This window comes from Chlorocebus sabaeus, chromosome 20 (assembly GCF_047675955.1).
Source record: "Chlorocebus sabaeus isolate Y175 chromosome 20, mChlSab1.0.hap1, whole genome shotgun sequence".
Classification (NCBI taxonomy): Eukaryota; Metazoa; Chordata; class Mammalia; order Primates; family Cercopithecidae; genus Chlorocebus; species Chlorocebus sabaeus.
The window spans coordinates 47,526,603-47,550,678 of NC_132923.1; the positions used below are offsets into that span (position 1 = coordinate 47,526,603).

The 24,076-nt window shown below is 38.7% G+C and overlaps 1 protein-coding gene across 1 annotated transcript; it reads right to left on the reverse strand.

Annotated features, from left to right (window-relative positions):
• Positions 1-778: 778 nt before the first annotated feature.
• Positions 779-23,785, reverse strand: LOC119623004 (guanylate-binding protein 6). Its single transcript, XM_073008621.1, has 11 exons — positions 23,375-23,785; positions 18,717-18,929; positions 17,761-17,888; positions 11,538-11,647; positions 11,137-11,333; positions 8,807-9,052; positions 7,471-7,751; positions 6,732-6,944; positions 5,711-5,813; positions 5,193-5,386; positions 779-4,217 (listed from the first exon to the last, which is right to left on the reverse strand). Exons 2-11 carry the CDS (start codon positions 18,904-18,906, stop codon positions 3,981-3,983), a joined length of 1,899 nt encoding a protein of 632 aa, XP_072864722.1. The 5' UTR covers positions 18,907-18,929; positions 23,375-23,785; the 3' UTR covers positions 779-3,980.
• Between the last annotated feature and the right edge of the window lie 291 nt (positions 23,786-24,076).

Here is a 24,076-nt window from a genome sequence, read left to right on the forward strand (position 1 = left end):
CCTCTTTTATTTCCTTGAGCAGTGGTTGTAGTTCCCCTTGAAGAGGTCCTTCACATCCCTTGTAAGTTGGATTCCTAGGTATTTTATTCTCTTTGAAGCAATTGTGAATGGGAGTTCATTCATGATTTGGCTCTCTGTTTGTCTCTTATTGGTGTATAAGAATGCTTGTGATTTTTGCACATTGATTTTTGTATCCTGAGACTTTGCTGAAGTTGTTTATCAGCTTAAGGTGATTTTGGGCTGAGACCTTGGGGTTTTCTAAGTATACAATCATGTTATCTGCAAACAGAGATAATTTGTCTTCCTCTTTTCCTAATTTAATACCCTTTATTTCTTCCTCCTGCCTGATTGCCCTGGCCAGAACTTCCAACACTATGTTGAATAGGAGTGGTGAGAGAGGGCATCCCTGTCCTGTGCCAGATTTCAAAGGGAATTTTTCCAGTTTTTGCCCAATCAGTATGATATTGGCTGTGGGAGCCAATCAATAGAAAAAGAGAGAATCCTCCCTAACTCATTTTATGAAGCCAGCATCATCCTGATACCAAAGCCTAGCAGAGACACAACAAAAAAAGAGAATTTTAGACCAATATCCCTGATGAACATTAATGCGAATATCCTCTATAAAATACTGGCAAAGTGAATCCAGCAGCACATCATGAAGCTTTTCCACCATGATCAAGTGGGCTTCATCCCTGCGATGCAAGGCTGGTTCAATATATGCAAATCAATAAATGTAATCCAGCATAAACAGAAGTGAAGACTAAAACCACCTGATTATCTCAATAGATGCAGAAAAGGCCTTTGACAAAATTCAACAGCCCTTCATGCTAAAAACTCTCAGTAAATTAGGTACTGATGGGACGTATATCTGAGTTCCATGTCTTCTAAAGAGTCATTGATCTTGAGGATGGCCTTAGGGTCTCTTGATCCCACTTTGCTGTCAAAATGGGATTCACTAGAATGTCTCTGAATCATTGAAACATGTCAAAAGCATGCTCAGAAAGGGAAGGATGAGTGGTGCTTATAAGGTGTTCTTATTGTGCCCTGACTGAATAGTGTCTTAGTCTTCTTGAACTATAGTCCTTAGATAACATTGAATGAGATTCTTATTACAAGCATCAAAGCTATCCGAAATAGATCTATCCAGTTTTGAAAGTATCAGATTTGACCTGATGTAAAATATCAGATATTGAAAGCTCTAAAATTGTCTTCATTTCTTTACAGATCTGGGTGAATCACTCTATAAAGCACAGAGAAAAATTCTTTGATACAGTTTTATAGAGACTGTGATACATGAAGTTACAGATTTGTGTGAGGTCATAGATTTGTCTGGGTCACTGCATAAAGCACAGAAAACAAAATTCCATATTTGGCCCAGTTTCACAGAGACTGTAATACATGAGGTCTAGAGAACGACACTGTACCAGGAAAATTTCTTTTCTTCTCATAACTTTTATTTTATTTTATTTTATTTTATTTTATTTTATTTTATTTTTTGAGACAGAGCCTCACTCTGTCACCCAAGCTCTGTTGCCTGGGCTGGAGTACAATGGCACAATCTCAGCTCACAGCAACCTCTGCCTCCCAGGTTCAAATGATTCTCCTGCCTCAGCCTCCTATATAGCTGGGATTATAGGCATGTGCCACCACACTTGGTTAATTTTTGTATTTTTAGTACAGACAGGGTTTCATCATGTTGGCCAGGCTGGTCTCAAACTCCTGACCTCAAGGGATCTGCCTGCTTCAGCCTCCCAAGTTGCTGAGATTATAGGCGTGAGCCACTGCACCTGGCCTCGTAGCCTTTATACCACCCCAGAGACCTTAGAATTCAAACAACTTATTACCACTGATCTCTGGGAAGTTCATGAGATTTTGTCAATTGAAAATAATCATACATGCATCATCCTATTGTTTTTATAAAAGAAGTTTATTTAACACATCCTATGCCTGAACATACTCCCAAGGGGATGGACAGAAAAATAAGCAAGGTATCTGTCTTCAAACAAACCTTAGCTTTTAATTTGAAACAAATACTATATTGCAATAAGTTCATGTGGGCCAAGACTATATTTATAACCTGGAGGCCCTAACTTCCTATTTTAACAGGTATTTTATGATGAGTTTCCATGATCTGGGTACCATGGGCAACTTGGATCCGGATTCCAAGGGTCCTTGAAATATTTGGGTGTTTGTATTTCCCTAGTATGTGGGTATCCAGTAAATGGCTCCAGAGGTTTCCTAGGGGGAGAACTTGGGAAATCATTATAATTTATTTGGGTCCTGGAGTTGCAGTGCCCTTTTCCTGGAGTACTGCCCTCCACTCCAGCTGAGTTCAGGGTCTGAAATTTGCTCAGATCAAGGCTATGGATGTGACACTTTATCGGGGCTACCTCTCAACCTCCTGGTAGACAGCATTTATTTCACTTGATTGTTTTCTCTCCTTCCCATTTAACCCTATGGCTGGTCCACTGTATTGGCCATGTTCAGAATTATGTCAGTCAGGCCTAGCTGTCTGCCACTCATTACTATAACTGAATCTTCTTAGATTCTAACAATGAAGGGTCAACACCAGGCCTCTATGTGTCTGGGTCTATCATCCCCCATCAGGGGGTTCGGTTCTGGAAAGGCACATTGTCCTTTCTATCTGAGGCTACTGCAAAGAGACCACTACTGACAAGGTTGGCAGGATCCCTGTTATCAGTGCTTAATCTTAATGTTTGGTAATTTATGCTTCTAACTGCTTAATACTTGAATTCAGAGAAAGGAAGTAGAGGCTACTGTAGCTGATATTTCAAAGGTCACAGAAAAGTGTATGCCTTAGTCTCAAAACAAATAGAAGCGATCGAAAAACCAGGCCAAAAGGAAAACAAGCATAGGATTCAATTTTTTTGCATTCTAGTACTCAGATCTTTGTCTTAGACCCCGCATTGGGCTGGCTGATAGAATTCCTAGAAGCAACACGCAATTTCATCATCTGATAGCCAATTTCACTATGTTTTTATTGTTATCATTATTAGCATTGTCTCTTACATTTTCTTATTTATTTCTGAATAGGTAAAATAAGATTTCTTTACAAAATCCAAGAGTTTAAAGTGAAGAGTATGTGGTCCTTCAACCCCTACATTCACCTGGTTCTTCCCAGCAGGAGCCTATAATAATAGATATTCATTAATCTTTCCAGAGATATCTTTGCATGCTCGCATATAATAATTGCATTTTTTCGTTGGTGATAAGATAATCTACATTGCTTTACAACTTTTTTTTTTTTTCATTTTACAATATCTCTTGTAACCATTCTTTACTGGTACAAATAGAGCTTCACTGTCAATTTGTTTACTGGCTGTATAATATTCCAGTACATGCACATACTAAAATTTATCTTACCAATCTTATGTGAAGGACATTCAAGTACATTCCAATATTTTGCCATTAAAAGCAATGGCCCAGTGGACCTCTTGTATGGAAATGATTTTTCAAAATTATATTTCCTAAAAGTGAACATAGTTTTTCAAAGTGTGTATGGATCTATTCTATCTCATGTGGGCCAGGCACTGATATCCTCTAACAAGCACTTTTTATGTTTAAAACTGCTAAATGAGGGCCAGGCATGGTGGCTCATGCCTGTAATCCCAGCACTTTGGGAGGCCGAGGCGGGTGGATCATTTGAGGTCAAGAGTTCGAGACCAGCCTGGCCAACATGGTGAAACCCCATCTCTACTAAAAATACAAAAATTAGCTGGGTGTGGTGGTGCGCACCTATAATCCCAGCTACTAAGGAGGCTGAAGCAGGAGAATCTCTTGAACCCAGGAGGCAGAGGTTGCAGTGAGCCAAGATTACACCAGCCTGGGTGACAGAGTAAGACTCTGTCTGAAAAAAAAAAAAAAAAAAAAAAAAAAAAAACTTTCCTGAATGAAAATGAAAAACATACAGATCAAGATCAAAAATAGTCCAAAGCATAGATGTATGATCTATAATATCCTTAAAAGAGGAGCTTATGTTTTTTAAAGAGTGAGCTCACACCTTTGACAACCTGACCAATTAATTTAGCAGGAGCAGACAATATTGAAGTTAGCTCATCGCCAAGTTTGTCCAAGGTTCGTGCAATCCAGGGAGTATCATTTTTTGTAGTATCAATCATATGTTTTAATTGATGTATCTCTGCATTCATCTCCTCAGATTTCTTCTTAAATCCTTCATCAAGCAAATCTTTTTGGACCTAAAGAAAATGTAGGAAGGAAAGTAAATTTTTAAAAATCCCTATTCTCTTAAGACTTACATTTTGTATTTAAGACCTGTGTGAAATTTTCTTTATTTTACTTCTAAAAACATTTTATCAATGATTAGAGGAGACTTTGGACCTAGACATTGTGAGGAAGCATAGTTTACAACTTTACTAATATTCATCCACATTATGGTTTTGCTATGGTGCCAACCCAGGTATTAGGACAAATTCTACATGTTCCCGCCCAAAAGATGCCAGTTGGGAGGTAGCCATTGGTCTGATTGCATAAATTCTCAGTCCCAATTGGGCAGCACGGTCACCCATATTGTAGGAATGAAAGGAACTTATAAGCTGACGCAGAAATCCCTTATGACAGAACTTTCAGATGGATGATGCAGGAATTCTCCCTACACTGTGTGCTAAATTGGGCAGGCTACCCACACAGGGTGACAACTGCAGCAAGTTTCCCTTTCCTGTCCTTTTAAGTCCGGAAGTTTCTGAGAGTTGTATGTCAGCATGGATCTACCTCAGGGTGTTTGGGTGGTAGTAGAGCTCCTGGTAATATGTGCTTGGTGAAGGAAACCAGTTGCCGTTCACATCAAATACACTGTGTGGAATGTATGTTTAACCTCTTGAGATTACTTTTAAAATCTCCCCAAACAGCGGCTCCAACCGTATTTATATTCCCCAAGGACTTGTAGGGATCATAGTCAACCTTACCTCTCCAGAATCTAAGTATAGAGAATATAGAGAATAATTCCAAGTCTTACTGAAACAATAAAAAAACAAAACAAAACAAAAAAAACAACAAAAAACACACACACACAGAAGGATTCAGGGCTTTTAGTGACTCCCAAGCAGCAAATGGTGATGTGCTTCCTTCTAAGATGCTGCTGTAACCTTCACCAGCCCTTCCTGAGGTACCTGGGCAAGGACCGTCTGGCCTGCTGAGGCCAAGGACAGACTTACCTTCAGCTTGTGCTCCAGCATCATATTCTGCTCTCTCAGTAGCTGTTCTCTCTCCGTCTGCAGCTTCTCCTTCAGCTGGGCTATGTTTTCCTTGAGACTCTTCTCTTGAGCCTCCATTTGTTGCTGCTGCTCCTGTAATTTCTGTTTTAAAAGCTCCTGTTCCTTCTCAGCTGCCTCCTTCTTGGCCCGATCCACTGCTCCATGAAGGTATTAGAAAGAGAAGAAAATAATAGGTGAAGATTCATCTCCACTTTTCTGAGTTGAGAGACTAAACCAAATCTGAAAAGCAGGGTGAGAAATCACAGAATTTACCCAGGTCCATGCCATTGAGAGCACATTTGAGAATGTGATGGGAAAGGCTGTGCCTGTCTGGCTGAGGTACAATCATAGCTCCCCTTGTTATTTTCATATTTAGCAGAGTGTGTGCTCCACAGAAGAGGAAATTCCTCATTTTGGATCTGTTAGAGGGCATTGTATAAACATAGCCCTCCTGCTGTCAGCTGAGCCCTGCCCCATACCTGCTACTGCCTTCTCTCTATCAGTGAGGGCTTTATCCGACTGCAAGATGGATTTCTCTATCACCACCTGTGACTCCAGGAACCTCTGGAAGACCTCTTTTGCCTATGGAAGCAAGAAAAAGCACTTAGATTTCCTTGAAAATTGATGTTCTGGGTATTAGTGTTGCAAAAACAATTATGGTCTTGTAACTTTTGCTTGATGCCTAAAATTCTAAAGTGGCCCCCTACAAAGTGTGCAGGTTCTTTAGTGTGACCAGAGCCCCTCCTCAACTCCTGCTTCCTGTCTGCCTCCCGTGCCTCTCCCACAGCTATAATATCTCCCTGTACCTGCTTTGGGTTCTGGCCAGGCAGAACTATGTGCACAGGTGTACAAACTCCCAATCTCTGATGCTTATATATGGTTGTCTTCCAGTGTGCAATGCTGCCTCTAATCTATGCACTTGCTTTCTCCTGCCACTTGCTGGCTACAACTTTAGGCAAGTTATATACTCATCCTTGGGTACTAAGTTCAGATCTGTAAAATTTCCAAAATAAGGGTGCTTCTTAAAGTCATTAGGAAGATGAAATTAAAATGTCTAGGGAAGAGTTTAACAGTACACTGTAGGTAATAACAGCTCATTTTGAGTTAGTTGTATTACCATCACCTAGGTGGTGGTAATAAACACCAGGTAGGTAGCCCATTTTCCACAGGTCCATAAATGTCATTACTCTGTATGCAATTGTCTATTTATTTCATACTCTCTCATTTTGATCAACTTTGAATGCAAAGATTCTACTTTAACCACACAAATCACCAGCTCTTGGCACATGGCTAATTTTCATTCTGTCTCTCCTGGATTTCTGAATACTATTTTCTTTGTTTGGGAATAAAAATTTTTATTCTAAGAAATAAATAATAAATAGTGGACATTGAAAGCTAAGACGTTATGCTATCCCTCTGCTCTCTTATTACCCATGGCTGGTGCCGAAGACTCCATTCACTCTATCCTATAAACTTCCCCATGTTCCCCTTATTCCTCACCTTTACTCCTTTCCTGGGGACTTGCCAATAGTCCTGTTCAATCTTTTCCTTTGTTTCCATGTAGAGCTTGTGCCCTCCAGGAACAGAGAAACTTCCTGCTGAGATACTTTCCATTAGGCCCTTTGAGAGCTCATTGAGTTTAGCCTGGCAGTATTGAACAGAGGACTCTTCATTCTGCAGCAAGAAATCCCCCTTCTTATTCATTGTGATTTCCTGCAAGGGAAATGTAGAGAGATGTCACCAGAAGAAACATAGGGAGGACATGAAATTCTAAAGAATCTGGTAGAAGAGTCAATCTAACTGTGGTCCTCATGAGAAATACATTCTAGTGAAGTAGATGTGGAATCAGAAACACAAAATTTCATATATTCACAATGCTAAAAATTCTCTTCAAGGCTATGGAAAAGTTCATTAACCTTCCTGAGCTTCAGGTTCTTCATCTGTGACATGATGGAACTACATTCCATAATCTCTATGGTTTGTTGCAGCGGTAGCATCCTGTGCTCCTGTCCTCAATGGTACAAGGATACAAGAAGGAGCAATGTAAGTTAAACAATGGCCCGGAATTGTTTAGGGAAGATAAAAGAGGGATATGTAGTCTTTTGAAACTCTATCCCTCATGAGAATCCATGATAAGTTATTCCTCAGTGACAGATGAGCATTGGTGTCAATAAAGGCAAGTATAGGCTTCATTCTTCAAGGGGAAGGATGATGAACAGTAATGACTAACGCAAATTACCACGAGCTTCTTCTGGAATTCCTGGTTTTCATCCTTGAAGGAGTGCTCCATGAAGACTGCAATGGCTTCCCTCTCACAGGCCGCATGCATGTCCAGCAGGTCCTGGAGCGTGTCTGTGGGGAGCTTCACTCGCTGGGCCATCTGCTGGCTGTAGTAGTCGGCTGCTCTCTGCATGGCAGCTGAGTTCTCACGCTGGGCCAGAGTTATCACTGCATTCTCCAGACAAGGCACCGCTCCACTGTTGATGGCATCTACGTAAGTCACTGCCAGAGTTCCTAGACCTAAATGGACCAGGAGATTTAGGGGCTAAATATGAAATTAAAGCTCAATGGGATCCTAGGCTACATTTCTGAGAACACACACATGCATGCACACACACGCATGTGCACACATGCAAACACATACTCCCACATCCCTATCTCTTTCTGCTATTATCACTTTTATTTTCGTAATGACTCTTCATTTTTATGGATCCCCAGTCCACAGTGCTAAAAAATTTAAATATCTACTTTATCTAACATACTAGAGGGTATACAGGAAGTACAAATTCTCATTTAAAAATTACAAGAAAAGTAGTTTACACAGATAAAATGATGAGGCAGGGTAAATCATATCGCATTTATTCCTAATTCTGAAGCTACCAATGTATTTTCAGGGAATTATGGGCTAATATTTATTTATTTATAGGCTTTTTTTCCTTTTTTTTTGAGGCCCAGGTTGGAGTGCAGTGGTATGATATTGGCACACTGCAACCTCTGCCTCCCGGGCTCAAGTGATTCTCCTGCCTCAGCCTCCTAAGTAGCTGGGACTACAGGCATGTTCCACCATGCCCAGCTAATTTTTGTATTTTTTGTAGAGATGGGGTTTCACCATGTTGTCCAGGCTGGTCTCAAACTCCTGAGCTCAAGTGATCTGTGTGCCTCTGCCTCCCAAAGTACTGGGATTATAGGTGTGAGCCACCACCCGCAGCCTTCTAGAGGTTTTTAAACTTCAACATATCTTTTGTATTCTCTTTGCAAAGAATACTGAACACATAGGACTTACCCTAAGAAAATATTATATGTCTGTTTTTATATTCAGTTAGTTATTTTATCAGTAGAGGATTTTCTTTTTCAGATATGAGGAAGCCACAGATATCAGTGACAGAGTTTGCAATATTGGAGAGGAATTTGTAAATTGCAGTAAGTGTGATAATTATACACATTTCTTCATTGAGTGTGGATACCTGTATACACATAGTTCTTCTATATGGAATCTAACAAAAATTCTGAGAAACACATTATACTATATATTCAACACACATGAGGCACCACAGAAATGAAAAAAGGAAACTCACGATTCCCAGTGACTGTGATTCCCTCCCTGAGGGTCTTGGTTCTTGCATGCGTGAAGATGTAAGAACAGAAAATGTTTGTTTGTTCCTGGAATTTGGGATCCAGTTGCTTTTCTGCCACCTTCTCGATATTGGCTAGAAGGTCTTTGTCATGTGTTGGCCGGTCAAAGACAAAACACTTCCGTTTTGGAAAGAAAAGCCTGATGCACTCCCTGGGCAAATTGGATGTTTGAACTTTGGGATTCTTGCCTGAAGGATAAGAAAATCGGAGAATATAGTGAAAATAGTCTTGGTATAAGGGAGCTAAAGGTATTTTTGACAGGGTTTATTGTCTTTTTGCCATCTTCTAGACTTACAGACCTCCTTTAACATAAACGTTCAATACTTATGTGCACATGAAACTTGCACCAGTGATAAAATGCTGGCAGGAAACTTTGGGAGATATCTGATCCAAGTACAAACAAAACCCATGGCTAGTATCTGTGGATCTGAACGTAGTGCCGAGTATAAAGTAATTGTTACGAGATGTTTACTAAATGAATGCCTGAATTAAAGAAATATCAAATGTAAATTTCTTGTCCACTTCATTCCATGTAGAAACTGAGCTGTGGGACCAAAAAGAAGAGGCAGAAATAAAGTATCCAGGATAAATATTATAAATAGCAACATTCGGTATAGTAAAAAAGATACCATGATTATTTTAGAAAAACACAAGAATGCTAAAAGAATTTGTATAGTGTTAGCTATTTTTTAGCAAAATCCTCTGAAGACTAAATGTAACAAGAAAGTAATCTTGTTTTGTTTTGTTTTTTCGAGAAAAAAAAAGCTCTGTTACCCAGGCTAGAGTGCAGTGGCAAAATCACGACTTACTGCATCCTTGATTTCCCAGGCTCAAGTGATCCTTCCACCTTAGCCTCTTTAGTAATTGAGAATACAGGTGTGCACCAAGACACTAGCTGATTTGTTCTAGTTTTTACAGAGATAGGATCTCACTATATTGCCCAGTCTGGTCTCAAACTCCTGAGTTCAAGTAATCCTTTCACCTCTTCCTTCCAAAGTGCTGACACTACAGGTGTGAGTCACCGTGCCCAGCCAAAAATGTAGTTTTAAGATAATCATCACTTCTCTATAAACTCTTAAGAGAAAAAGACATATTCAATTTGACAGTGTTGCTCTTCTGCCTATGAATTTTTAAGAAATGTTTCAAGAAAGCATAAATAGAAAAATGAAAGCAACAATGAGTACACTGGAATTGATATTTCTCATCAGGTTTTATCAGATACAAACTCAGATAAATGTAACCCATTGAAACAATTATTATGAATTCTAGCATGGACACATATGTTGGGTTTAAGAGAAAAATCATAACATAGAAAGTAAAATGAATATTCCAACAATTATCAGAAATTTTGAAAAGGCACAAATTATAAAGACACATGCTTCTTCAAGTGACTTTAGAACACAAAATCATTTTTGTAGATGATATAACTACACAGGTATTGAAAAGTTATATCCTTCCATGATAAGAATAATATCCGTGTAGCATGTTGATGTAGTCTGGATGTGTCCCCTCCAAATCTCATGTTGAAATGTGACCCCCCCATGTTGGAAGTGGGCCAAGTGGGAGGTATTTGGGTCACAGAGGCAGATTTCTCATGAATACTCTTGGTATCATCCTTGTAGTAATGAGTTCACACAAGATCTGGTTGTTAAAAGTCTGGGACCACGCCCCTCTGTTTTTCCCTTTCTCACCATGTGACACATCAGGTGCCTCCTTCACCTTCTGCCATTAGTAAAAACTTCCTGGGGTCCTAATTAGAAGCAGATGCTGGTGCCATGCTTGTACAGCCTGCAGAACTATGAGCCAAGTAAACTTCTTTTCTTTATAAATTACCCAGACTCAGGTATTCCTTTATAGCAATGCAAAGTGGACTAACACACACACATATTTTTATTAGATAGGCTTTTCTTTGTAATTTCATGTCTAACAATTATCTGGTCAGTCATTTTCTAAACACAGAAAAGCAGAGGGGAAAACAGGGATCACAAGCATCTTGTTTTTAGAAAGTCTTAGCACCCATTGTAATCTGAATGCTAGAGTACTAATTGTACAAAGAACAAATCTGTCTTGAATAATTTATCTGCACTGTAGACTCTACTTTTCTTAAGTGAACTAGGCTCCATTCCTAGAGCTCTTCGACATACCCCTCAGTCCCCATTTCTACAGACCTCAATCTAGTCTCAAATACAAATGAAACCCAAGAGATGACGGGCAGTGTTTAGCAGATCACACACCCACTGGACCACCCACAACCCAGGCCACCTGCTGATACCTTGAATCAGCTTCAAGGCATTCTCCAGGTACTCATCTTCTGTGATAGGGTCACCATTCAACTTCAGCTCCAGAGTGAAATCCCGTACAGTCCAAATAAAGTCTGGAAAGAAACTCACGAACTCTGTGGAATCTTCTACTCCATCAGGCCTTGGGTTGGACTTTGCCTTAATGAGTTCTGTGAGCTCTGTCACATAACTAGGACTTAGGTAAGGAAAAGCAACTGTCTGCCCACAATCCACACATTTCTTTTATAAAAATATTATAAACACTGTCTTTTGTCTTGGGTTCCCTGTGCTGCACCAAAGGTAATTAAATTAAAGGGAAGGAGGAAATGACTGGATCTCCATTCCTATAACGTCAATGAAACTTGGTGATTCTGTTCTGTTCCTGGAAGGATACTGCAGCTGCTCCAGGGCCTGGTGGTTGATGGTGCTCATGCTGTTGTAGACGAAGGTGCTGCACAGGAGCACAGCCAGGGCGAAGATCCAGGAGTCATTCTTAGGGTCACCCTAAAAAGCACATCAGAGCAAAGGACTTAGGGGTGTAGTCTTTAGAAATTCACTGAGATATTTATTTTGTCAGTCTTTCATTTATGATTTCAGCTAATGTACTTGCTGTACAAAGAAGATAGACATGAATGTAAACAACAGTTTGACAGTACAATATGTCTTCTAATCACAATTTCTTTACATATAAAAGGATTCTAATCTTCATAGGGTTTTTCTTTTCCTCAATTGGATGAAATAAGATGCATATATGAAAAACTACTAAACTATCTGGTTCTCAGTTGGATATTCATGATGAGTGTTAATGCTTCTTCAGTATACACATATTTATTGGCCATGCATCATGTAACAAAACCATACCATAGTATGCATAACTGGGGATTGTAATTATATTCAATTAAATTCAGTAAACACTTACAGGAAACTGAAGAATGCTTCTCACTGTTCTTATGTTTAGAAAAGCAAATTTAATAAATTTACTCTCAAGATGACTATTTCAAAGTTGTGACAAACATTCATAATGATGAATTCAATAAAAATGACAATATTTTTAAAGAGATAACATCTTAGTAATGTACATAAGAAGTGGAACCCATAGCTATAATGTTAAATTAAAAATTACAAGTCTATCCAGGAAGATAAGAGCTATGAAAATTGAAGAAAGTATATGTGGTATGAAGGCTTCCTGGAAGTCGTGAGCTGAATGTTAAAGAATTGATAGAGGCCGGGCGCGGTGGCTCATGCCTGTAATCACAGCACTTTGGGAGGCCGAGGCGGGCAGATCACGAGGTCAGGAGATCGAGACCATCCTGGCTAACACTGTGAAACCCCGTCTCTACTAAAAATATAAAAAAATTAGCCAGGCGTAGTGGCGGGCACCTGTAGTCCCAGCTACTCAGGAGGCTGAGGCAGGAGAATGGCATGAACCTGGGAGGCGGAGCTTGCAGTGAGCCAAGATCGCGCAACGGCACTCCAGCCTGGGCAACAGAGGGAGACTCCGTCTCAAAAATAAAAAAGAATTGATAGAATGTGGATTCGAAGAAATGAAGGTGATTCTGCAAGTAGAAAGACCCACAGAAACAAAATTAGAGACTGTAGATTTCAGGAGTCTTTGCAATAAGAACAGAGTTTATTGGTCTGACTGAGCAGAGGGTAAGTGCAGAAGATAAGACCGAATAGGGAGCTCCAGTACCTGGTTGATTAAGGGCACTAAAGGTCAGGCTAAATTTGTTTTTATAAATTAGAGCATGTCTAAATTATAGATAGTCCAGGAATTATTTCTACCCTAAAAAGCATGTGTAACTGGTTCCTAAAGCACATACAAAAATTGAGATCTAGAGATTTCTACATGATTCCAGGAGATTTTATATGGGATTTTGGAGGTAGGAAGAATAGCCTATTCGTTACTTATGTCCCCCAATCCCTAATTTTTAAAAAAGTAATCAATGAGGATTCTTCTTAGAAGTGGAATTCGTGACAAACAACAAACTATTTAGACAGGAGAATATTACCATTTGATAGATTACTTTAAAGTACCTATAAAAATCCCAAAGGCATTTTGTTTATTATTATTTTTTTGTAGAGATGGGTTTTCACTATGTTGCCCATGGTGGTTTCTAACTCCTAGCTTTAAGTCATCTCCACTGTCTCAACCCAGCCCCAATAATATTCTTAAATAAATATAAAAAATAATCCTAAAATTAACACAGAATCACAAAATGCCCTGAATAACCAAAGTAATCTTGAACCAGAAGAACACAGCCTGGGGTATTATATTTCTTCATTTCAATATATATTGCAAAGTCACAGTAGCCAAAATAGTATGATACTGGCATGAAAACAGACATAGAGATCAATGGAACAGAATAGACAACGCAGAAATAAACATACATCCACAGTGAACTCATTTTTGACTAATGTGCTGAGAACATACATTGAAGAAAGGATGGTCTCCTCAATAAATGGTGCTGGGAAAACAGATATCCACATGTATGCAGGAGATCTATATTTGATCCTATTGCCTACCATACACAAAAACTACTGAAAATGGATTAAAGACTTAAATGGAAAGCTAGAAACTGGATCCAGAAATCTCACTACTGTGTATACATCCAAGGAAAATGAAATGACTATGTCAAAGAGATATCTGTTCTTTTATATTTATTGCTTACTATTCACAATAGCCAAGGCATGGAGTTAACCTGTTTCCATCAACAGATGAATGAATTTTTAAAAATGTGAAATCTATATACAATGAAATACTATTAAGCCTTCAAAAAGAAGGAAATCCTGTCATTGGCAACAACCTGGAGGAATCTAGAGAATGTTAAGCTAAGTTAAATAAACCAGGCACAGAAAGACAAACACTGCATGATTTTACTTATATGTGAAATCTAAAAGAGTTGAACTCATAGCAGTAGAAAGTAGAATGACGGTTACGAGGAGCTAGCGGAGAGGGGAAAAGGAAGGTTGGAAAATGTTAGTTAAAGGATACAAAATTTTAGTTAGACAAAAGAGGGAAAAAAAAGATATGAAGCCATAAAAATACCAGAAGAATACACGGGAAAAAACTTGACATTGCTTTGGGCAATGATGTTTTTAGATATGACACCAAAAGCACAGGTGACAAAAGCAAAATTAGACAAGTGGGATTGCATCAAATTAAAATGCTTCAGGTAACAAAGGAAACAAGCAGCAGAGTGAAAATGTAACCAATGGAAAGGGAGAAAAATATTTGCAAACCATATATTTGATAAGGGGTTAATATCCAAAGTATATAAGGAACTTATATAACTCAATCGCAAATAAAACCTCCTACCTCATTAAAAATGAACAAAGGTGCTGCAATAACTTGCGTGCATGCGTCTTTATAATAGAATGATTTATTTTCCTTTGGGTATATACCCAGTAATGGGATTGCTGGGTTCAATGGTAGGCCTGTCTTTAACTCTCTGAGGAATTGCCATACTGTCTTCCACAATGGTTGAACTAATTTACACTTCCACTAATGGTGTAAAAGCCCACAGCCTCACCAATATCTATTATTTTTTGACTTTCTATTAATACCCTATTCTGACTGGTGTGAGATGGTATCTTACTGTGGTTTCCATTTGGATTTCTGTAATGATCAGTGATATTGAGCTTTTTTTTCATATGATTGTTGGCCACATGCATGTCTTCCTTTCATTACAGCACTATTCATAATAGCAAAGACATGGAATCAACCTAAATGCCCATCAGTGATAGCCTGGATACATAAAATGTGGTAAGTAAACGCAATAAAATACTATGCAGCCACAAAGAAGAACAAAATCATGTCCTTTTCAAGGACATGGATGGGCCTGGAGGGCATTATCCTTAGCAAACTAAAGCAGGAATAGAAAACAAACACTGCATATTCTCACTTGTAAGTGGGAAATAAATGATGAGAACATACAGGCACATAGAGGGGAACAACACACACTGGGCATTATGGGAGGGCGTGGGAGGGGAAGAAGAAGAGAAGCAGGGAAAATAACTAATGGACACTATAGCTTAATACCTGGGTGATAAAATAACCTGTACAACCAACTCCCATGACATGTTTATCTATGTAACAAACTGCACATCTTGCACATGTACCCCTGAAGTTAAAATAAAGATTAAAAAATGAGTAAAGAACCTGAATACACATTTCTCAAAAGAAGACATACAAATGACCAATATGTATATATAAAAGCGTATAAAATTGCTAATTATCAAGGAAATGCAAATTAAAACAAAAATAAGATATCACCTGACATATTTAAGATGGCTATTTCCAAAAGAATTAAAAATAACAGTTATCAGCAAGAATATAAAATAAGGGAACATTTGCTGTTTTTTGGAGTGTAAATTCATGCAGCTATTATGGAAAAAGTATGGAGGTTCCTCAAAAAATTAAAAATAGAACTACAATGTGATCCAATAATCTTACTTTTATGTATAAATCCAAATGAAATTAAATCAATATTTTAAAGAGATATCTGTACTTTCACATTCATATTTAAATATGGAAGTATGAATATTTAAATATATCCATAATAATTGCAGCATTATTCACAATAGCCAAGATATGGCAACTACCTGAATGTCCATCAACAGACGAACAGAAAAAGAAAACATAGAGTATGTGTATGTGCATTGTATTAGTCCATTCTCATGCTGCCCAATAAAGACATACACGAGACTGGATAATTTACAAAGGAAAGAAGTTTGACTCACAGTTCAGCATGGCTAGGGAGGCCCCAGGAAACTTATGATCATGATGGAAGGGGAAGCAAATACATCCTTCTTCATATGGTAGCAGGAGAGAGAAGAATGATAGCCAAGTAAAGGGGGAATCCCCTTATAAAGCCATCAGCTCTCATGAGAAATTACTCACTGTCATGAGAATAGCGGGGGGAAACCACCCACATCATTCAATTACCTCCCACCGGGTCCCTCCCATGACATGTGGGGATTATGGGAACTACAATTCAAGATGAGATTTGGGTGGGGACACAACCAACCCATCCATAGCATGCATATATATATTTATTGAATATTGAATATTATATATATAATATATATATTCAATCTCAAAAAAGGGAATTTTGTCATTTGCAACAACTTAGATGAACACCGAGGTCATTAGGCTGAGTGAAATAAATCAGACATAGAAAGACAAATACTGCATGATCTCACTTATTTGTGGAATCTAAAATAGTCAAACTGTCAAACTCATAGCCGCAGAGTGGAATAGTGGTTGCCACGGGCTGGGGATGGGAGAAATGAAGAAATGTTAGTCAAAGAGTATAAAATTTCAGTTACGCAAGATAAATAAACTCTGGAGATCTACTGTACAGCAGTGTGACTGTAACTAACAATACTATATTGATTGTGACCTTAACTTCTGCTAAGAGGACAGATCTTAATTGTTCTTACCACACCAAAAAAATAAAAAGAGAGCATAGAAAAAAGAAAATGGTAACTATGTGAGGTAATGGCTATATTATTGGCTTGATTGTGGTGATCATTTCACAGTGTATACACATATCAAAACATCAAGTTGTACAGCTTAATTGTATACAATTTTTATTTGTCAATTATACAACACTAAAGCCGAAAAATAAACAAAATTTCCAATGCCTGTTTGGGCAAAAATAAAGTGTATATGTATAGAAATTTAGAAAGTATTCCCAAATAAGTCTCAAACTAAGACAAAAAAAGAGAGAAATTATTTATTTCACCCATTCATAAGAAGCTAAATACCAAAAATTCGTCTTATAATGTTTATTGTAGGAAGAACAAATACTTTTACATGAGGAGCACAATCAGAAGTGTCTCAAAGCCTTCCAGAATGCTCTGTGGGTGGCTGATGAGCTTCATCCTGAGAAATATAAACTGAACTCTCTTAATTTCAACCCTCAAATGTACTCTTCACGTGGTAGCTCAGAAGGTGGGTGAGAGGCCTTTCCTCATCTCCTGAGAATCGGAGTCAATACCTCTTCTCTTTCTTATCAAGGCACTGTTATACACAACTGTACGTGGTGAAAGCTGTGAGGTGCTGCCTGGATCACAGGTGTCAGCTCTCTTAATGAGAAAGTTTTCCAGGATAGACTTCCAGTGATTGACCAGCACCAGGGATGAAGGCCTAGCACCCTTGTCCCAAAACATGGTAACTCAAAAGGGCCATTCCAGCCACAGAGCTCCAGGTGGAATTGACGGAGGGCAGGGACTGCATTGCATTCCAATCTCCTCCCTCTCGGCAACCTGCTTCTTTCCCAATCACACTACACCGAAGGGCTCTTTGTGGGCAGGACCTTTACTTTGTTCACCAATGTCTACGCTACTCAGCCCAAAGGCCTGGAACTCAACTGCTTAACAAGATTTTATGAAATTGAATCAAATCATTCACCACTGTGCCAAGAAATAAAAGAATGTTTTACCTAATGTACCATGATATCTAATCTTGTCTGGAAGTGTGACTCAAACAGGTCAAAGTTTGCCATATTCACTGTAGTTGGATTTCTAGTTTTCACAAATGTATCACAACAATTAAATTACAAGGATCATGTCTGGAATAAAAAGAACCTGCCTATGACTCCCTGTCTTACCTTTTCCACATCGCCCAGACCCTCGGTGTCCAGAAGGACCAGGGTGTGGTTTGGCTTGGAGGGGTGGGGCACGCACCACATCCAGATGCCCTTGGTTTCAGACTGTACCGTGGAGCCCAGAGGGAAGCCTGCAGGGAAGAGGAGGAAGCTAAGCATGGGGACAGCAGAGCAGCCAAGCAGCCCTGGGGCCATGGATTCGGACTGGTTGGATTGTAACTAACCCAGCATACAAGATGGTGCTTTCTGTATTTCCTCAAGAATGGCTTATTTTATGAATAATCTTTATAAAAAAACATGGGACACTAAATGTGAGAATGATGCCAAGCAAGGACTCAAAATGGTGACAAAGAGGAATCTATGAATCAGACAAAATGTAGGTCACTAATAAAGGAACATCTTAAAAAGTGGTGGGGTTCAAAGTCAGAGAGGAGTGGGTTGAAGAAACACATGAGAAACAAACATGAGAAAAAAGACAAGAGAAAAAAAACTCAAAAAGGGAAATTGAGATCATTTTTTGCATTGAAAAGCGGTTAAAAACTAAAACAAACACAAAAACAAAACAGAAGTCGGTGGCCACGATGGGATGTGAAACTCAGGAAGAGTTTTTAAGATTATATAGATTAAAACATCTTCATATGTTGATGGGAATATTACATAAAGAAAGCAAAATACTTTTTGAGAGAAAGGAGACACAATTAGAGGAACCCAGGACTTGAATACACAAGGGAAGTTAGGATTCTGGGCACTAGTAATGGAGAGTTTCCTTAATGGGAATGAGGGAAAAAATATGAGAACGGATTCTTGTAATGTAGCAGTTTGGTGGTAAGAATTAGAATGAGAAGGTTGGTTTATTGAAAGGAATTGGAGTCTACCTTCATGTGCCTGGGGTAGAGAATGACGAAACTGAGATATAGCTGGAATCAAGCAACCGGCCTGTGTCCCAGGGTACCACTTACCATGATTCTGTCCTGCCAGATGGTTCATCAAATAGGATTTCCCTGTACGGTACAGTCCTACAATGGCCACCACCACCACTGGCTGAGAAATCTTTTCAAGAATCTGTATAGCTTGCTGGTTCACCAACAGCTTGTCATTGTTGTTTTCCACCAGGCAAATGGGGGCCAACATTTTGGGTCCAGATTCCATGGCAACTTCCAACCTAGAAGAGCCTCCCAGTAGAAATAATGTTACATTGTCATTCTCTGTCTCAGTGTTTCCCAAACACCCATCAACATAGGACTGATGAGACGTCTGTGTTTCTATTGGACAATATGTAATCTAGCATTAGCTGACTGCAGGGAAGGCTTCTTTTATCACTCTCCCAAATCTGTAATGACATTAAGTGATGAAACATGGAATGTTATCTTCTTTAAAGTTTTATTTCAGTAGTAATATTAAAATCCAAGTAATTGTTACCATAATAGGGGGCCCACTAATACTCTAAGTCCTGTGATGCATACCTTAAGTATCTGATCTCACTGGCACAAAAATCTGCAAGTTAGAGAGTATTATAGCCACGAATATGCAAATGATATCATGAGTCTTACAAATGATGAATGCAGAAATCATATAACCAGGATTATGAACCTGGACAATTGAGTAAAATAGCAGGCTAGGAAGTTCTAAACCCTTCTCTCCTTGGAGACATCACAAAACAACTTTAAAAAATGGCTAAAATGATCTTATAGGAGCTCTGGAAAACAGTCATAAGTCTACAGCAACCAGGCAAATGTCCAATATTTTTAAAAGGCACATTCAAAATGGTAGGAGATTCCATGGCATTTTGTTTGCCAATTCTACCCACTCCACTCAGCGACATGGTCTTAGTTTGGAGGAGGTGGTGTTTCACTTCCCAATTCCTTCCCTTGAAGTGGAGGGAGCAAAGACCTTATTTGTAACACACTAATCTGACTGGGAACTACCTGTTCTGCCTACCTTGGATTTCTGGTATGTCATACACAATGATTTCTGGCATCATACACAATAATTTCTTGTGGGTGATACCAAAACCACTGAAAACAAGTGAAAAAAATTAAATACACCATACTTCATCTTAATTAAAAACTTTTGTGCATCAAAGAACACTGTCAACAGAGTAAAAAGGCAACCTATGGAAAGGGAGAAAATATTTGCAAATCATGTTTCTGATAGAATACATAAAGAACTCATAAAACTCAATAGCAACAACAGCAAAAAAACAACAACAACAAAAAAACAAATTCAAAAATGGGCAGAGTAGACTAGATGTTTCTCCAAAGAAGAAATGGCCAATAAGCACATGAAAACACGCTCAACATCATTAATCACTAGGTAAATGAAAATCAAAACTACAATGAGGTAACATGTTAGACCCACCCATTAGGACTATTTTTTTTTTAAAGCCCAAAACCCCAAAACAGAAAATAGGTGTTAGCTAGGATGTTGAGGATTTGGAATCTGTGTGCACTGTCCATGGAACATAAACTGGTATTGTCCCTATGGAAAACAGTATGATGGCTCCTTGGAAAACCAAACATAGAATTAACATTTGATCAAGCAATTCTTCTACATATACACTCCAAAAAATTGAAGGCAGGGACTCACACAGATATTTGTACATCGATGTTTATGGCAGCGTTATGCACAACAGCCAAAAAAGATGAAAACAACCCAAATGACTATCAAAAGATGAATAGATTAACAAAACGTTGTATAAACCTACAATGAGCTATTATTCAGCCATAAAAATGTATGAAATTATGACACATGCGACAACATGGATCACCTTGAAGACATTGTGCCAAGTGAAATATGCCAGACACAAAAGAGCACATATCGTATGAGGTACTAGAATAATCAAATACATTGAGACAGAAAGTAGAAGTATAGCTACCATGGGCTGGGGGAGGAGGGAACGCAGAATTGTCGTTCAAAGGTAGAGAGACTCAGTTTACATGATGAAGTTCTGAAGATGGCTGCACAACAATGTGAATATACTGTCACCGAAGTATATTCTTAATTAATAAAATACTAATTTTATTATGTATATTTACCAACAAAAAAGAGAGTAAAAGACAAAAGCCTGGATAATCTGGCAACCTATTACTCTGTGTTATGCTGCTGCAACCACTTATCTGTCAGAATAATTTACCTCAAAGACAATGGTTACGCTATAAGGTTTTTGATCAACAACCCGCAGTAACTTTTTAATGATCACCATATACTGAAACTTGTTCTCTAATGCATCAGTGTGACCTTATATGTTTGTCTTTTATCTACAGGTTTGGAAGAGTGATGGGAATAGAAGGGAGAAGGGAAAGGATCCACTGTGGGATGAGGAAACTCTAGAGAATACAGGCTATCTTTCCAAAAGGGAAGCAGGAGCATGTCCAGAATCTAAAGAATTCAACTACAGGCTGAAGTACATAGCCTAGAAGGGTCAGGTTCTCTGCAATTTACTCCCACAGATAAGAATAAGAAAAAGAATAAGACTAACAATACATATAATATTGCATATTATATAGAGAGATAAATTATAGATATCTAGAGAGATAGATAAATTGTCTACATATATATTAATAGATAAGTTAGATTTCTTTTTGAGAGATAAAGTCAGTGTCACTGTTGGGTGAATCAAGGTGAAAGGTATATGGGATTTAATTGTAATTTTTTTAGAGGTGAAGTTTAATTCCATAAATTTAGTATTGAAAGTACAATTATTCTGTAGATCTCCTGGCACATTTTTATTGCCATTATATTAAAATTGTTTTCTATGATGTCTGTAATTCCTTATAATCAGAAAAATGTAAAAATAATATTGTGTTCAAATGTCTCAAATACTCAGTTTTGTATTGATATGTCAAACATTCAAGATGCATCTAATGCCCATCAAAAATACCAGCTCTATCATTCACTACTTATGTGGCCTTGACCCAGCAGCTTCATCTAGCTGAGCCTGTTAATTATAGGGGTCTGTGAGTTAAATCATACATCCAACCCGGAGGGTATTTTGATAATAAAACAAGACGTTGTAAGTTTGTCTTTGCATAGCATGCAGCACAAAAATAGGATTTCAGTAAATGTTAAATTAAATGGAGGTTAAGCTACAATAATTACAATAACAATTGGTCCATTAGATTATGTATTTCAACAAAATAAACAAATTATAAATTACTAAGAAACAAAAACTACAAATAAATTTTCCACGAGAGCAAAACCGTAAAGTTCAAGCACGCTGCTGCTGTACAACCTGCTCTTGTCTGATTCTTCACTGAGGGGAGTATGGAAAATGGAGATCAAACACGAGGTCCTGATTTCCACACTGAAATACATTGTAATGTGATGTGTAACGTGTTCATCACATTATAGTGACTGCAACTGTACAGTCCCTTCTTTATAGTGAACAATAAAGGAAGCTCTAGGAAGATGTGGCTGCTCCTGCAAACAACTTTATATAAACCAGACCTCTGGTTTCTTAGCTGTGTGGGAACCACAGACCTTTTGACTTCTACCAAATGAAATACAGCTGTTCAATCCTAGTCAGGACTGGTTTTCAAACTCTGATGTACATAAGAATCACCTGATCACTCCGATGATAGTTTCTTTTGCTGTGCAGGTCTTTAATTTAATAAGATCCCATTCTCAGCAAACTAACAAAGGAACAGAAAACCAAACACTGCATGTTCTAATTCCTAAGTGGGAGTTGAACAATGAGAACAAATGGACACGGGGGGCTGGGCAGCACGGTGGGAAACTCACACACTGGGGCCTGTTGGTGAGTGGAGGGCAAGGGGAGAGAGAGCATTAGGACAAATACCTAATGCATGCGGGGCTTAAAACCTAGATGATGGATTGATAGGTGCAGCCAACCACCATGGGACATGGTGGTTTAAAAAAAATCTTCTTTATTTTAAAAGTAGTTTCTATTCTTCTTCTTTTTGCCTTTTTTTTTTTTTTTTTTTTTTTTTTTTAAAAAAAAAGAATCACCTGAGAGTATTGTTCAAACCCAGATTCCCAGGCCTAAGTATCTATCTGTTTAGCAAGAGCTACAAGTGACTCAGATGTTCCTATGGGAAACTAACACCACACACACACACACACACACACACACACACACACACACACACACACAGAGTTTCGACTATGTAATTATTTTTAAGTAATAAAGACCAGCGATGTGGGGCCTAAGTTTATTTCTACGCAGAGATTTATAGAGCTCTTATTCTGAAGCTTTCCTAAGTGTGATCACTAGAAAGATAGAAAAGAAATTCTCCCTTCAGGTATAATTGCCTGGAAGCTCCTTGTCCTCTGCATTCTGGGGCCTGCGACAGGGCCTGTTAGAGGTAGTCAGGCAGGCACCCACCAGAGTTCTTTCCAGGCCACTCACTGCTGTCCTGAGTTGATGATCAGGGAGGAGCACACCCAGGGGGTCGCGGTGTGCCTGGCTGTCACCGCTCAACTATCACTGGTTCAAGTGGAGAAGTTGAGCTTCCCCAGAACTAAAGGCAGCCACAGACTCCTGCAGGCCAGGCAGCAGGCACCCTGACCTTCCTGCCCATTCCTCAGCTGCCACTCTTAATCAGAAACCAAGTCTTGAGTTAGGGACTAACTTGCATTTAAGAGAAAGGTAACATACCTGCCCTACAGCAACGCAGGTCCAAGAGCAGTCTTCAGTTGCCTCACTCACCTCTTGTTCTCTTTCCTCCTACTACTTTTCTGTTCTTTCCCTCCTTTATAAAAGGAAAAAAATGCTGAGTAAGCTAGTTGTTTTCCACAAATGGGGTGGTGCAGTAAAACTAAACTTGAAACTAAAATTAATCCATGCTATTATTAAAGTGTTAGCAGAGCCATGTCTGAATCATCTGATGTGAGTTTGACGATGGGTGTTGGGTGCGGGGGTGAGAGAAGGTCAGAAAAAATCACGGATACTGCGCAGACACACCTTAGCAAGCACAATCCTGCCAGCTTTCTTTTGTCTTCCCCATCTTGGAAGGCTTCACGGGCTTTCTTCTTGATACCACTCCCAGGTGGCTTTAGTTTCCTCGGCACACAAGAAAAACAGGAAATCTACAGTAGTCACATAAGCAAAGCTTTAGAAACCAAGCATATTTTAAGTGTTTTTCTCATAGTGGGAATTCCTGAGTTCTGCGGTCTTTTGTTAGTGAAGAACTTTTGATATTTTAAATGTGTTCACACATGCACCCACACAGAGAGAGACAGAGAGAGAAGGGAGAGAGAGAGAGAGAGATCTAAAGATATTACTGGTGTAAAAAAAGAATGAACCATGTCTTTTACAGCAACATGGACGGAACTGGAGGTCATTATCTTAGGTGAAACA